The following is a 17248-nucleotide window of genomic DNA, read 5'->3' as shown; positions in this document are numbered from 1 at the left end:
AAGAGGTTATTGTGCAATGACTAATGCCTCAAAGAGTGGCAGACAGACTGACTGTTCTCTTGTCCTACATTTGACTGGGCCTGGGGGTAGAGGGGAAGGTATCACCTCCTGTGGAGTGCTGAAAATACTTCATGAGAAAGGAAACGATCCTATTGCTCAGTTTATGTCTCTGAGAATCTTTGATAAGTTGTTGGTGTGGTACAAAAGATCTAACAGCCTTAGACAAGAGGAGCAGCTGAGATTGCAAGCATGCCTCTCTTTATACAGGTACCAAAGTCAAAAGAGCTGTTCACTCACAGAGAGCCAGGGGACGCAATCAGTTTACTGAAAGTTTACCTCGAGGACAGTAGATGTCTGGAGCCCATCGGTTGCACTCATAATTGTCTGCTGCCTTTTCACAGGTGAAACATTTAAATCCACCAGGATATGGTGTGGCTACAAAAAACAAGAGAAAAGATTAACTTTTAGACAAGGCACAGAATCCTGTGAAGTTAGACATTTTCATTAAAAATAAATTCTCAAGACAACTTAGCTGTTTCTTAAACATTCAACTACTATATGACCCAGCAGTTTCACTCCTGGGCATTTATCCCTGAGAAATGAACCTTGTATTCATGCAAGAATCTGTAAACGAATGTCAACAGCAACTTTATTTGTAATAGCCCAAAACTGGAAATATCCTTGATGTCTTTCAGTGGATGAATGGCTAAACAAACTGTTGGACATCCACACTATGGAATGTTAGTCAGCAATAACAAGGAATGAACTACTAGTACTTCTAACAACTTGCGTGAATTTTCAGGGAATTATTTGGAGTTAATAAAGCCCATCCCAAAACGCTATATGCTGCATGGTTCCATTTATATGACATTTTTGAAATGATTAGTGGTTGTTAGCGGCTAGGGATGGCAGAGGTAGGGGGAGGGGTGGGGAGAGAGGTAGGTTTGGGGCCAGGAGGAGGGACTCTTGTGCTACTGTGAAACTCCTGAGTCTCGACTGTGGTGGAGGATACACAAACCTACACATGATAAAATTAAGTAGAACTAAACACACATACATACACACAAAATAAAACTAGGGAAATCAGAATGACATTAGAATGACATTGGTAGATTGATTATATCAATATTAATATATCGGTAGTGATAGTATGCTATATATATATATATATATATATATACTTTTTTTTTTTTTTTTTTTTTTGAGTTTTGCTCTTGTTGCCCAGGCTGGGGTGTGGTGGTACAATCTTGGCTCACTGAAACCTCCACCTCCCAGGTTCAAGTGATTCTCCTGCCTCAGCCTCCCAAGTAGCTGGGATTATAGGCATGCGCCACCACACCTGGCTAATTTTGTATTTTTAATAGAGATGGGGTTTCACCACGTTGGCCAGGCTGGTCTTGAACTCCTGATTTCAGGTGATCCATCTGCCTTAGCTTCCCAAAGTGCTGGAATTACAGGCATGAGCCACCACACCCAGCCTGTGCTATAGTTTTTCAAAATGTCACCACTGGGATAAACTGGATAATGAATCTTACTGTATTTATTTCTTGAACTCCTGGCCTCAAGGAATTCTTGAGCGTTGGCCTCCCAAAGTGCTGGGATTATAGGCATGAACTATCACACTTAGCCTCACTGCACTATGTCCTAAAATTGCATATAACTTTAAAATTATCCCAATGAAATTTTTAATCAAAAAATGCATTCTCTGGATTTCTAGTAACTTATGTCAACTTACATACATATGTGAACATGCAAATAAAAATATTGGGTTGAGTCATCACAAAATTTCCTGATGTTTGACCATTTCAATCTACAAAAGTGGCAAATTCTCTGGTTCACTGTATCATTTTTATCTGTTCAGATCTGATGTTGTTATGAATCTCTGGAGATGCTTAGCATCAGCTAAGAGAAGAGTCTTCAGTGCTAAAATATGTGTTGCCCATGCAGAGGTGACCTTCTTCAGGTGCCTCTGGGACCCAGGTCCATAGGAGCTGGATACTGAGACATTAGGATGAGGCATCAGGGGCTAGGCACCAGCTCTAACCTGAGGACTAGGCCATTCCAGGAAGCCCCACTTATCTCTTCCCACAGCTCCCACTGGTGTGTTGCCTCTTCCTGCCTTCAGAAGGAACTCTCCTCCAAGTGCTTGTATTCTTCATCTATAAGCTCAGGTGTGGAGGGTCACATAAGAGTCATGCTCTGGAGATTGTCAGGGGCACCCAGGGCCTTCTCTCCACAAAAAAGATGAGGCTCACTGAGGAATGTCAGGCCCAGCTGTTCTTTGTCCTTATCACTGATGTGCATTTAATTGCTTCTTAGATCTAATCATTTGCTTGCTTCACTACTTAAAGTTTTGCCTTTCATAAACAAAACTTGTTTTTTTTTAATTTGTAAAATTACCTGGCCTATTTGAAAGTTGCAAACACTCAAACACTTCATCTGCAGGAGCCAACTGTTCTCCCTAGCAGATGGCTGAGCCTGCATATCCCACTGGTGGAAATAATCATCTCAGGGTAAATTGCTCTGCCCACATGGAACCAATTAGGTATGTTATCAAAAATAAATGAAGGAAAAGGCAGCAGCTTAAGGCCAGAATGAGGGACCAGATATCACTTTGATTTTCACCTTGCCAAGAATAGCTGCCCATCCATGTACTTGCTTGCAATGCTTTACAGAGCTGACTGTGACAATATCAAACAATGTATCATGATGAAAAGTCATAAAATGTCTAAAAAAGACAAGTAACCAGAACCTTTTTTATGTGCCCATTTGTCATCTAGATGATTAAGAATCTTTCTTAGTCTCTAAGTCTCTCCATGTAGTTGGTAACTAAAATTCATAAACAGAATGATAAATAAAGTGCATAGATCATTTTACAAAATAATGGAAAGCAGCTTAGACAACGCATCCAACCACTCCATTGTCATGAGGAAATTTTAAAAGGAAATGTCATATAATTGTGATAAAGAGAAGTAAAGTGTTTTGTAAACTATGAACAAATCCTTTTTATATCTTCACATTACCCACCTATAGAAAAATGGGTTACATTTGAATTGAAAGGTTCTATTTAGGCAAGTGCAGGTAAACCTTGTTGTATCACACTTCATTTTAGCACACTTTGCAGATACTGTATTTTTTACAAATTGAAGTTTTGTGGCAATCCTTCATTGAGAAAATCTATCAATGCCATTTACCCAATTGCACGTGCTCACTTCATGTCTGCGTCACATTTTGGAAATGCTTGTGATATGTCAAAATTTTTCATTGTTTTTTGTGTCTGGATGTTGACTTGTGATTAGTAATCTCTGAAATACGATTATAATTGTTTGAGGGTACCACAAACTGCACTCACATAAAATGGTGAACTGAAAAATGTGTATGTATTGACTGCTCATCAACCTGCCATTCCTCTCTCTCCCTCTCTCTCCCTCTCTCTGCCCCAGACCTCTATATTCCCTGAGATACAACAATACTGAAATTAGGCCAATTAATAACCCTACAGATTCCTCTAAGTGTTCAGGTGAAAGGAAGAATAACACAGCTTTTACTTTAAATCAAAGCCTAGAAATGCTTAAGATTGGTGAGAAATACATGTTGAAAGCAGAGACGGGCTGAAAGCTAGGCCTCTTGTGCCAGTTAGCCAACTTGTAAATGTAACAAAGGTTCTTTAAGGAAGTTAAAAGTGCTACTTCATTGAGTACATTAATGTTAAGAACGTAGAACAGTCTTTTTGCTGATATAGAGGATGTTTGAGTTGTCTGAATAGAAGATCAAATCAGCCGCAGCACTCCCTTAAGCCAAAACCTAATCCATGGCACAGTCCTAACTCTCATCAGTTCCATAAAGGTTGAGAGACAGGAGGAAGCAGCAGAAGAGAAGTCTGCAGCTAGCATAGAATAGTTCATAAAGTTTAAGAAAAAAATCCATTTCCATACCACAAAATCATAAGGTAAAACAGAAAGTGCTAATGAAGAAGTTACAGCAAGTTATCCAGAAAATCTACCTAAGATCACTGGAGATGACAACACTAAACAGATTTTCGGCGTAAACAAAACAGCCTTATATTGGAAGTAGATGACATCTAGGACTTTCATAGCTAGAGAGGAAAAGTCAATGCCTGGCTCCAAAGGACAGGCTGATTCTTTTGTTAGAGGCTAATGCAGCTGGTGACTTTTAAATTGAAGCCAATGCTGAGTTGCCATTCTTAACATCCTTGGGACTTTAAGAATTATGTTAAATCTACTCTGCCTGTGCTCTCTAAATGGAACAACAAAACCTGGATGACAGCACATTTATTTACAGAATGGTCTACTGAGTATTGTAAGCCCCTTGTTGAGATCTACCGCTCAAAAAGAAATTTCTTTCAAAATACTACTGCTTATTGGCAATACACCTGTTCACTCAAGATCTCTGATGGAGATCTACAAGGAAATTAATGTTGTGTTCATGCCTGTGAAACCAACATCCATTCTGTAGCTGATAGATCAAGAAGCCATTTTGACTTTCAAGTTTTATTATTTAAGAAATATGTTTGTAAGCCCATAGCTGCCATAGGTCATGAATCCAGTGACAAATCTGAGCAAAGTAAATTTAAAAACCTTCTAGAAAGGATTAATCATCTAGATGACATTAAGAACATTTGCGATTCATAGGAGGAGGTCAAAATATCAACATTAACAGCACTTGGAAATACTGATTCCAACCACCACAGATGACTTTGATTTCAGCAGAGAAAGTAACTGCAGATGTGGTGGACACAGCAAGAGAACTAGAATTAGAAGTGGACTCTGAAAAGGTGACTGAATTATTGCAATCTTGTGATAAAAGTTACATGAATGAGAAGTAGGCTTCTTACAAATAGCAAAGCAGTTTCTTGAGATGGAATCTACTCCTTGAGAAGATGCCGGAACACTGTTGAAATGATAAACGATTTGGAACATCATAGTACTGTTGATAAAGCAGTGGCAGGGTTTTAAGAGGATTAATTCCAATTTTGAAAAGTTCTGCTATGAGTAGAATGCTGTCAAACAGCATCACATGCTACCGATAAATCCTTCTGAAGGGCAGAATCAGGTGATGTGGTAAACTTCGTTGTTGTTTGTTGTTTATTTTTAAAAATTGCCACAGCTACCCGAGCCTTCAGGAACCACCACCTGATCATTCAACAGCCATCAACATCAAGGCAAGACCCTCCACCAGCAAAAAGATTGTAACTCACGAAAGACTCACATTATCCTTAGCATTTTTAGCAATAAAATCTTTTTAAATGAAGATATGTACATTGTTGGCTGAGCACGGTGGCCAACAATGTAATTTGATTGATTACAGGTCAATGCCTGTAATCTCAGCACTTTGGGAGGCCAAGTCAGGTAGATAGCTTGAGCTCATGAGTTCAAGACCAGCCTGAGCAACATGGAGAAATCCTGTCTCTACTAAAAATACAAAAATTAGCCAGGTGTGGTGGCACACACCTGTGGTCCCAGCTACTCAGGAGGCTGAGGTGGGAGGATCACTTGAGCCCAGGAGGCAGAGGTTGCAGTAAACGGAGATTGTGCCACTGCACTCCATCCTGGGCCACAGAGCCAGACCCTGCCTCAAAACAAACAAACAAAAAGAAACATACATTGTTTTTTAGACATAATGCTATTCCATACTTAATAGACTATGGTATAGTGTAAACACAACTTTTATATGCACAAGGAGACCAAAAAATTTGTGTAACTCTATTGTGATAATTGCTTTGTTGTGGTGGTCTGGAACTGACCCTGCAATAATCTCTAAGGTATTCCTGTACATGTCTGAAGAATTTAAAAAAAAAAAAAAAAAAAAGGTTCTCAAACTCCAAAGCCATGTGATACTCTTGCAGATATTATAATTAATCATATAAAATATTTTAGGAAATTGTCCTGAATGGATACATTTAAAAAGTTTCCCCATCAAGTTTAAAATATTATATAAACAACTTTCAAAGACTGCACTTTAAAATAGCTTGTAAAATTTGAAGTGGAATGATCAAAGTAGACATTTTGGAAAAAAAAGGATATAAAGCATTTGTCAAAGAATAGAATTTCTCAAAAGAATGATCACCATATTCCAAGGTTTATGGCTGCAAGCTACCCGGACCACTTCAGTTTGCATGACTGATTCACTGGGGCATCCAATTTTATCTGTCTGTCACTGCAGCCAGTAAAATTTTGGCTGGAATATTGAATTAGTTATTCCTGGAAACTTTCCCATCAAAGAGATAAATTAAGAACTCTGAATGAAAATTGGCAATCCAACTACTCCAAGAACAAACTTACTGAGACCCTAACACTAATAAGTTGTAGTGTTCTCAAATTTGAATTACTTAATAGACTTTTCAAAATGATCTTTTGTGAGACAAGTGACATACTAAATTAAACACTTATTTCTTATATAAGCAGGCCTGGATTCTGAAATTAACCCAAAGTATATTGAAATTTAAACAGGAATGGGAACTAAAATACTATGGCAGCAAAATGAATTTTTGGTTAAATTCATTTATCTCAGTTTGTCAGCACATATCATTGACAATTAACCAAATTATCTCATTTTTGGTGAGTTTGTTTTTAAAATCTACAGCTCCATATCTGTGCACATTCTCAATGGCTACTTTAATATTTGCTTATAGGAACTTTTATCGACATCTTGGCAGGTAATACTGATTTGTCATTAATCAGGGTGTGATTATTCACTAATCTCTGCAAACATACTGCTTTAAGTGGATAATTAAAGTATAATACCAAGTAAATGGTTAAATTCTTCCCTCTTGAGATATTTTGCCAAAAATAGGGTCTACAGATGAACAACTATCTCCAGTAACTTGCTAATTGATACTGCATCTGATAAAGAGGGTTTTTTTTTTTTTTAAAAAAGGACGGAAAGAGGTTCCTAAGAGATGTGCTATTTGCTTCTTTGTTACTTCAAAGCATTATAGAGCAAGCAGAGTTTCAAATTGTTGTGGCCCCAGCTGTGAATGAATCTAATTTGGCTCTTGATCACAGAGTTAATAAGCTCAGTACTCTGTATTTCAGGGCATAAGTCCTTGGTCCCTTAAGAGAGGTGATTGTAAAGAAAAAAAGAAACGCCAAAGTGCCCAGTTACTTCCTGTAAAATAATCTGTCCATTAACTCTTGTGGTCAGCCGTAGTTCAACCGACCATAATTCATTTGTACGGTATCAGAAAAGATTTAGTCTTTGTTTCCATCTCTTGCAACTTTTGCCTAGACAAAGGCCTTCAGTTACCAAAACCGTGATGAGAACAGGCTTGTTTTGAAAGGTACGCTGACGTGTAATGCATCCAAACATTTTTCTATTCTTACCAAATTAACTTCCATTGTTTTTGAAAACTGGACACAAATATAAAAATTCTAGAAATCTGATAAATGTATCTTTTCTCAGTCCACTTGGCAACAAAATATTGTAAGTATAGGTTTAATATGAACATAATTCTGATAGAAATAAATACATTATCTGGTCCCTTCCTAGAAAGTCCTCTTATTCTCTAAGACTTAAGTAGTATAGTCTGAACAAACTTATTTGGCTCTCTACATGGGCACAAACAAGCCCCCACAGGAATACAGCTCTTTGGTGCACACGATTAAGGAAAGATTCAAAACATGCAACCAGAGGAAAATTGGATATTCTTAAGAAAGGTTTCTTTCTATTCTAAGGAAAGAAATGGAGGCCAAGAATAGGTTGTAGCCACTTAGTATATTAATCTCTGCTATCTCTTATGATATCTAACTACCACATAAGCAGCTCCATTTCTTTAAATAGTAACTCTTGTTTTGAAAGTTTTTATTTGATTTGGTATTTTAATCATAGGCTGGGAAGAAATTCATTGTTCACATAAAAAAAGCAAAGAAAGGCCGGGCGCGGTGGCTCAAGCCTGTAATCCCAGCACTTTGGGAGGCCGAGGCGGGTGGATCACGAGGTCAAGAGATCAAGACCATCCTGGTCAACACGGTGAAACCCCGTCTCTACTAAAAATACAAAAATTAGCTGGGCATGGTGGCGCGTGCCTGTAATCCCAGCTACTCAGGAGGCTGAGGCAGGAGAATTGCCTGAACCCAGGAGGCGGAGGTTGCGGTGAGCCGAGATCGCGCCATTGCACTCCAGCCTGGGTAACAAGAGCGAAACTCCGTCTCAAAAAAAAAAAAAAAAAAAAAAAAAAAAAAAAAAAAAAAAAAAAGCAAAGAAAAACTCAACTCAACGACAGCAAATCACACCAGGATTATAGAAGAGAATGTTATTGAGGACAGTGTTTCAGATTTGAAAGCCATCAAGTTTCTCCCTTTTAAATGCTCAGAAACTTCAAAGATTAGGAAACCAGAGAGCAAAAAAGATTAGTCATGGGAGGCTGAATTTTCCCAACCTGGGTTCCAATCTCTCCCTAGTTAGTATCAGTGATGGCTGTTCTGGGCATCTGAATGATGAGAAATGAGCTTCTGTTCGTCTGGTATAGAAAATGTGTGTGTCTGCTCATACCTCCAGCATCACCACGTTTCTCCTTCAGCAGGTTCCGAGCTTCATGTTACATATTGTAACATTAATGAAATGTGGCTCACTCACTGACCCAAAGAACCCTGTTTGTGCCTTCATCTACAAAGTGAGGCGACTATGTAAATAATTCAAAATCAAACTAATCCCATACTTCCCTCATTTTTTATGGTCTATGTTCAACAGATATCTGTTTATTTGTAGAGACGACATCTTAATATGGTCTTATGCTCAAGGGCAGAGAACCATGCCATCTAAAAAATCAAAATGTGAAAACACACACCACAACTCCTAAAATAGTTCAAAGAAATGAGAAACTAATATTGATTTAAAAGTGGACAGAATAAAAGTTTTGGCCAAGTAGGAGCCATTCATAGTAACTTCACTCTAACCAGAATTTATACAGTACTCCCATCATAAGTTACGGAGGGAGACTCTAAAGAGAACTTGGACCCTGGTCTGCTGGTTAATCATCTACTTATAATCTCACTTAGGAACAACTTCTATCCTTCTCCATGTTTCAAAACCATATCAGAAAACCTCACCAATACTTTCTTTTACTTTTATTTGCATTTGTTTTATTTTGCATTTATTCCCATGCCATACGTTTTTGTTTATTCAGTTTCTTCTGGGATATTTTTTTCTTCTGTGCAACCTCCTATTCTGGTTTAGGAACAATTTGATTCTTTTTAGTAAGGGTCACCAGGGAGCTGGTTCAGCAGTGCATCTTGGATGCCCTGCTTACCTGGATAGGCTCAATGACCAGTGAATCTACATCTAAACCCTTAAGTAGCAGCATAACTCTCTGCATTTCAAAGCATGTGCAGCAAAAAATCAGCACTCTTTTCAGGCCATTGATCCTGTGTTCAGCCTCACTGTTTGGCCTGGGCACACCTACCAACTCCACCATTGTGGTGTTAGAAAGAGACATTATTTCTGTAAGTGACATCTTTCAGACAACTTAGTAGGTTTTTGTACATGCATACATTTGATGGCCTAGGCAGTTTCACAAGTGTTCATAAAGGGAACATGAAGATTTGAACCCTGATTTGCATGATTTGGTTTTCTGGGTCAAGTCAATAGTGAATTATTTTTACAGATCATCTCACGCCAGTGAGAGGAAGAGGAAGCCCCACTAATTCTTTACATATGGCAAGTTTCTTCTAATCAGGCCATGGCTTTATTTAACTAACAACTGTCATATGAGCAGAACTTTTCCATCAACTTCTCAAGAGCAGGAGTGATTTCCCTCTGGTTGCAACACTCAGTCTTCAAGACCTCCTTCTGAAATTGACTTTCCAAATAGGAGACCACCACGCTGGGCACTAACCTGCCACACTACTGAGGTAGGAGTGGTGTGTGTGTTGTTTGCTTAAATCTAATCACCTTAATTCTGCTTCCTACTCTGTGTGTACAATCAGAGCCTCTGTGTAGGTCTAGCATGGACCTATTTTGCAGCCCAGTAACTACTGAGTCTGTCACTGAAGTTGAGAAAGAACCATACAGAAGCTGATCTGGCAATCAACCCTAAGAGACACAAACCTAGGTTTTTGCTTCATCAAGTCTAATAAAGTAGCATGCCTGTTTGGAGAAAAGATCAAAATGCAATCTAAAAAACAGAACAAATATTAAACAACCTTTTTTCATGCATATTATTAAAATAAAAAGCCTCACAAAACAAGTGGCCAGATGAGTCTTCCATACAATTAATCAGTGGGCACCTGACTATATTGGTGAGAGGGTACAGAAACAATAGACATCTAAAGAAGTTATTTGCTGCCTATTAAAAGTATACTGGAGTTATACCATACTGGAGCAGTGTATTCTCAGCACTCCCAGTTTACTGTCTAAGCCAATGATAATAACAAGAATAATGTAAACAACCATTTGATTGCCAGGTGTGGTATAGGCCTAGTGTTTTACAGATATGATTTCTGCTCTACAAAATAATGCTTCAGAGTATGTATATTACTTTATCACTTTAGAAATGACAAAATTAACACAAAAAATTCTCCTAACATTGAGTATTTCCTATGTCTCAGTGCTAAGTGCTTCATATGCATTTTTAATTTAATCTTCACAATGATAGGGAATTTATTTCAAGTCGAAAGGCCACAAAGCAGCCGAGCTAGTTGCTGACCCAAGGTCAGGTGGACTCCAAGCCCCAAGGCAGTCTGCATACCACCTCTCAGCTAACCCAGAGCATGTAGACATTAAATATTCCAACCACGTGGACTGAAGGAGTCCGCATGGCTGCCTTCACTTTGTACACTATGCAATCCTCAATTTGATTTGCCTTTTTGTTTTCATGCCTATCACAATCCTTGACATACAGTGAACACTCAAACAATATTTGTTGAGTAGAGCATTTCAAAAGAGTAATGCACCTTGGGGCAAAAGCTGAAGGTCAGAATATACACAATACATCCAGCTCTCACCTCAACAGGGGCAATACAGAAGAGGATTCATACAAAGAGACACAATAAATACAAAGATAGAGACCGAAGGAGGAAGTCAAACTGCTGTGTTTCCTAAAGTGTGATCCTTAGAATATCTGTGACAGAAGTACTTGAAGTTCTTGCTCAAAGCAAAAATCCAACGGTACAGCCTGAGATATATGCAAATCAGAAATTCTGGGGCAGAGATCTGGGCATCTATGTTCTCATGCACTCCCTAGATAATTCTTAAACACAGGAAACCAAAAGGAGGCACAAAGCATCGGAAGCTGTGGGAGGAAATTATGCTGAAACTGAGAATTAGATGCACAAAGAGGAAGACCAGCTATTATCTTACCTATAAAGGATTGATCTTTTTCAAACAATCCTCCTTCTAGGATATGGTGGCTCACTTTAATAGCTGATTTAGGGCTGGCATGAGTACAAGGGAAGAGTGTTCAGAATCAGAGTGATTATGTAGAAAACAGAGAAAACAAGCCCAATAATTTGCCTTAAAATAACAACAGAAAAAACTTCCTGTGAAAACATGAGAGTAAAGCATAAAATTTCTTTTGTAAATTACAATGAAATCACTGGAGGTTTTCACTGCACTGAAGGATGCCTTCTCCTGGCTACTTTTTGAACCAGTTAGTTCTTATTGGAAATAAAGTGATAGTTCTGCAGCAAAGAGAACAGTCTTACTTGAAGGGTGGAGGTAGATAATGTCTTTCACTGTGAAGTCCCGTGACTGAGTAGCCTTCAGACAATCTGCCAGCAGGCTCAGGAGCAGGAGCCAGGCCAGAGCAGGGCCAGGTTCCATGGCAGACCGAAGCGTCACTCATACAGAGGGTCTGGGAGCGGGCACTCAGGACGACGGGAGAGAACGTGCACCTGAAAAATGAAGAAAGAATCATCTCAGGAGGTTTGGCAGAGCTTCCGTGCTCATGAAATGGGCTGAGGAGAAACAGGGAGCCGAGGACACAAGGAAGTGGGTAGACATGGTGAGAAACTTTATCAACAGTAATTTTAGAGCACTTAGAACATTTCGGCCCAGATCTAGTCTTAATCAGGTTGCTAAAGCTCCCCTGGTAGCCGTCCCCTCTGATATCTAGCAGAGATGGTATCAAGAGAGACTGAATTTTAATGAAATCCAGCTATTTTTTGCCAGGAGGCCAGGGGATGGCTGCCAGAGTACAATAAAGAAGTCAGGAGGAAAAGCTTAGAAGCATTTCCCTGAGAATGGTACAGGTCAGGCAGGGAGTGCAGGCAGCCGTACTGGGCCACAGTGTCCATGCAAACCTGTACAGGGTAGACTTTCAGATTTGGGAAAACAAATAAATACAGGAAGGCTGACCTCTCCAAAATTAAAAAGTGCCTCCATAACACAAAACCTCCTTAACGTAACTAATATTTGTTGACCAGGTACTACTGAAGTCCTTTATGTATATCCATTGATTCTCCCAGCAAACCCTATGAGGTAGGCGCTATTATTAACCCATTTTGAGTAAACTGGGGCTCAGCTAATAAGGAGCAGAGCTGACTCCAGCCCAGGCAGTGTGGCTTTGGAAGCTGCATTTTTAAACCCTAGGCAATTCTGTGTTCTTCTTAAGACTGACTTAAGGTGTATTTAAAAACTGATAATACCGTGTTATTGCTATAGCATTAAGTGATTATCTACTCTGTCCTTTATTCTGATTGTCCTTTTCACTCAAAATTGAGGAAAATACAAATCTGTAATAAGGCTGAATTGCTCTGTTTACTGGGAATGCAGAGATCTGTCTTAATTCTTATATAGGTACTAGTCTCTTGCCATCTTCATAGTTTCCTATAAAGTTTATTCCTTATGTTCTACTATTTTTCCAAGTACCATTATCTCTATTGCTCTGCAAGGAGTCAAGGTTAGATATTCATTTTATTTTAACCTAGCTGAAAGCCAACAATTTTGATATTTTGTTTAATATAAATATTCAACAAGATTTTTTAAATAGCATAACAAAAGAATTCCAAAATTGCTTTGTAAAAATACATGGGCAAGGAAATACATTATGCAACAGAAACTCAGTAGAGAAAATCAATATGACCCAATGAGATTTAGAATATACTACAAAGCAAAATTAATCAAAACACAATGATAAAAAGTATAAAAATGAATTTAGAAAACAGAACACTCTAAGGAGCCCAGAAATGGACCCAGCTGTTTATATGGTGCAAGCATTGTTCAAAATTATAGAACAGGACAATATTAAATGAATAGTATTATAACTTTCTTAAATATTTTTTTTAAATAACTGAAACCATAAAATACATAATATGCTAAATTGCTACCAGATATGATCATTCTTGGCAAATTGTTAGAAAACAAAGTAGAGCTCTCTTATCACTCGTAACAGCTTGATAATGCCAGCCTTGCTAATTTCACGCTCACTATGTCATCTTCTGTTTTCAATTTGATTCCCCAAGCAAACCTGGCATTCAGGAAGAGAATGGGCTGCTCAATCACTTAATAAATGTGACTGCCAGGCACTGTGCTGGGCACTTAGTTGAAAAATATGATGAAAAAACAAATATCCATGGTATCTCTCCCTTGCAAGTTAGCAGCCGAGTGACAGAGCAAACATCACTTCCTCCTGAATGAATGTAATAGTGCTTCTTTTCACATCCATTCTGGCTTTTCTCTGCCAACATGGTGAGGTTGGTAAGGTGAGGCTGCACATCAGGGACAGGTCTGCACAGCACCCCATAGAGACCTGGGGGCACCATGGCCAATACCCTCATCTCCCAATCTGTAGCAGGGTTCAGTTTGAGAGTCAGAGATCAAAATGGCATGAACATTATAACTGTAAACATAGATGTGTAAACATAATGCACACAGACAAAAGACTGGAGAGGAAAATACAAAATTAAAATAGTAAACACATGGTGTATGAGTTAGCCCAGGCTGCCATAATAAAATACCATAGACTGGAAGGCTTATACAACAGAGATTCCTCACAGTTCTGGAAGCTAGGAAGTCCAAGATCAAGGTATCAGCAGGGCTGGTGTCTCCTGAGGTCTCTCTTCTTGGAGTGCTGATGGCTTTGCCCTGCATGCACAGTCGTGGTGTCACTTCCTCTACTCATAAGAACCCAGTCTGATTGGATGAGGGTCTCAGCTTTATGGCCTCATTTAGCCTTAATTACCTCCTTAAAGGCTCTATCTCCAAATACAATCACATTCCAAGGTACCAGGGGTTGGGCTTCTACGTATGAATTTTGGGGGCACACATTTCAGTCCATTTCAGGTGAGACAGGGGACTGAAAACAGGCTCATAGTGTAAAACTAGGGACTGCAGTACAACACTCTGCTCATAGAATCTAAAAAGAAACCCAAATGGCCAAAAAACCCAAATGGCTACAATTGCTGCTTGAAGCTTTGATCATTTTCTCATGAGGCACCCAGCTCGAAACAAGCAGGGTGCCTCATGAGAAAATGATCAAAGTTCCTGCTTTGCAGCCAGGAACTAAATCAAGTCCCCCACAGCTTTCCTGACTGTATGGCAGTATCTCCATAGGAAAAAAAAAAAAAATTACTTGTATAAAAGATGCTGATGGAGGTCAGGAGCACATTGCCTTGCATCCCCTTCCAAGGCTATGTCCTGTGTGTGCACAGGGTGGTGATCATCATGGATAAAGTTAAAGGGACTATTTCATTGAGTACGAGAGATCCACCTCTACTCATTATAGGAAAGAGCCAGCTGAATTCTTTAGGACTGGTTTGTTTAGCACGAGTTTTCAAATTTGGGAGATTCAAATAATTTTTTTAACCATGAATTTCATGTGTTTAATGATAAATTTCCAAATTCTTAAAGTAGCTGAATCTTTATTCTCCCAACACATTTTACTTGTGAAATTATTTCTTTGGAAAAAAAAGAGTATGTCTTTTCTAGGTTTATGTATAATTAGAAAAAGGACTGAAAGGATAGACACCAAAATAATGTAGCATTTAGGGAGTGTTTTAATATTCATTTACATGTTCAAAACATTTAAATGAGCATGCATTATTTTATAAAGAAAAAAATTTTTAAATAACATTTTTCAAAGAATGAGTTTGAATTTTACTTTTTATTCACAAGTTAGCTTTTCCCCTAAAACCAATGAATATAACCCAAAAATAGTCATAGGTCTTCTAAAATAATAGATTCAATATGAAACAGAATGTTTTCTCTTCTCATCTCTTACCATGCCCTCCCTGGTGTCCTAACACTATTTGGAAGATGCAAGCCTAAGGCAATGAGGGAAAGGGGGAAAAGAGAGATGGAAGTGAAACTAGAAAACAGGAGGCAATGTGCTTGTAGGGTACTGCGCTGCTCACTGCCTCGAAGGATGCCACAAAGGTAGAAGGTTAAGAGGAAGGCCTGCACCTCGGTGTAGCCGGTGTAAGGAGAAAGGCAGAAGTCATTTGCCTGGTTCCTTCCTGCTTGGCTCTCATTGATCAAGTTTCACTCCACAAAGAACTCCCTCCTTCCCCTACACTTCAGCAGCCAGAGTGGAGGGCAAAAACCCAGTGTGGATGGACCTCTGATCAGGAAACAGAAAGAAAGCACCTGGCACAGAAATCTGAGGTTATTTTATTGTATGAACATACTATGCTTATCCATTATCAGATGATAGACATCGGATGATTTTCACTTTTTGGCTATTGTGAATACTGCTGCTGTTAACATTCATGTACATGCTTGTATGCGTTCATACATATTCTGTTTTTCTTGTGCATATGTGCAGGAATGGAACTGCTGGGTCTTATGGTCTTACGTCTTACTTTTGGAGGAACTGCCAAACAGTTTTCCACTGAAGCTGCACCATTTTACATTCCCATGAGTAATACATGTGTTCCAATTTCCCCACATCTGCACCAATACTTCTTTTCTTTTTTAAAAAATTATAGCCATCCTAGTTACTGTGAAGTGTATCTCCCTGTAGTTCTGACTTGTATTTCTCAAGCAACTAGTGATGTTGAACATCTTTTCATGTGCTTATTGGCCATTTGTATATCTTTTTTGGAGTGATGTCTATTCAAATCCTTTGCCCAATATTTTGCCCAAATATTGTCTAAATATTTTTGAATTGTAAGAGTTCTATATTCTGGATTCTAGACCCTTTCCAGATAAATGATTTGCAAATATCCTCTCCCATCCTGTTCTCTTTTACTTTCTTGATGGAGTCCTTTGATCCACAAAAGTTTTTAATTTTGATGAAGCTCACACATTGTTTTTTATAAACATGAATTTTGTTCCCTTATAAAAGTCAAGACCAACACAGGACTAAAAAAATGCTGACAATGCACAGCAAAAGAACCCGTCTTCTTTGTAGTAGACAAACTGTATTTTCCACCTCTCTTTTCCATGAGAAAAATAGGACGGGCAGGACTGTTTATTCATATCACCAACTGTTTACATTCCTGCAGTAAATCATGAAGCACCACTCACTCTATTAGTATTTTCTAGGAATTGAAAAATGAAAGATGAGTGACATGCATTCACAATTAGCCTAACAGCTACTGAAATACAAGCTCTGATGAGGGGATGTACCTTTTCCTCACAGATTCTCAGTAGCTGATGGAGCTTTAATCCACAAACCTCACAAATGTGATGCTGGACATGTTCAAGTGATATGAAGTCTTTCCTGGGACTTTGATGCTCTTCTACAGAATTTGCAGTGCCTTTGGACTGTTTTAGACGTTTAGAAAAGACATTCTGTTTCCATTTTATGATTTTGCTATTTGAATACGCACCGCAGATCCCATCCCTGAATACAGTTCTCTTTATGAAGAAGTACACTCTCATTTTCACAGCTCTGTGACCTTTCATTTGTTATTTATGAGCTTTTGCAAATCTAATACCACTCTGACAGATTTAATTTGTGCCCTAAATTACCTTTGCATGAGTTACTCAACTGCTGGTTTTATTCCAATGGATTACTTGCTACATTCCGAAACAGAAAAAAAATAATAATAATTCAAGATCTATTGGATTTCCTCCTCTTGGGAGAAAGTTGAGAAGAGTTCCATTCTGAACCTTTACTCTGTGGATGGTACTAGACAATATAAAGGGGGATTTCTACATCAGTCAGAGGCAAAGTGCTAGGACCATAACCCAGGTCAAGTTTTACAAGTCTACACCCTAATTACTATTTCATGTACAGTCTATAAAATGAGATACTTCCACTTAAACTGGTCACTAGAAGAAAATTAAGCATTTTGGAAGCTATCTTAAGAACCAAGTACTAAATTACCAAATCTGAGGACTAAGTCAA

General features: G+C 38.6%; 1 protein-coding gene across 4 annotated transcripts in view; it reads right to left on the bottom strand.

The window, feature by feature from the left end:
- LYPD6 (LY6/PLAUR domain containing 6) overlaps positions 1 to 17248 on the bottom strand; it is a 154864-nt gene that overhangs the window by 32011 nt on the left and 105605 nt on the right. For 3 of the 4 annotated variants that reach the window (XM_012457084.3, XM_012457085.2, XM_012457086.2), the window contains exons 2-3: positions 11661 to 11849; positions 337 to 435 (exon numbers count right to left, since the gene is read on the bottom strand). In XM_012457084.3, the coding sequence (XP_012312507.1) occupies positions 337 to 435; positions 11661 to 11778 (217 nt within the window). In that variant the 5' untranslated portion in view covers positions 11779 to 11849. Of the gene's footprint in view, positions 1 to 336; positions 436 to 11660; positions 11850 to 13950; positions 14014 to 17248 lie in introns of those variants that run through there. The other variant, XM_012457087.2, reaches the window with a different exon arrangement.

This window comes from Aotus nancymaae, unplaced genomic scaffold (genome assembly GCF_030222135.1).
Source record: "Aotus nancymaae isolate 86718 unplaced genomic scaffold, 86718_ANA_hifiasm-v0.15.2.pri h1tg000029l, whole genome shotgun sequence".
Taxonomy (NCBI): Eukaryota; Metazoa; Chordata; class Mammalia; order Primates; family Aotidae; genus Aotus; species Aotus nancymaae.
This window is presented reverse-complemented; position numbering and strand designations above follow the sequence as displayed.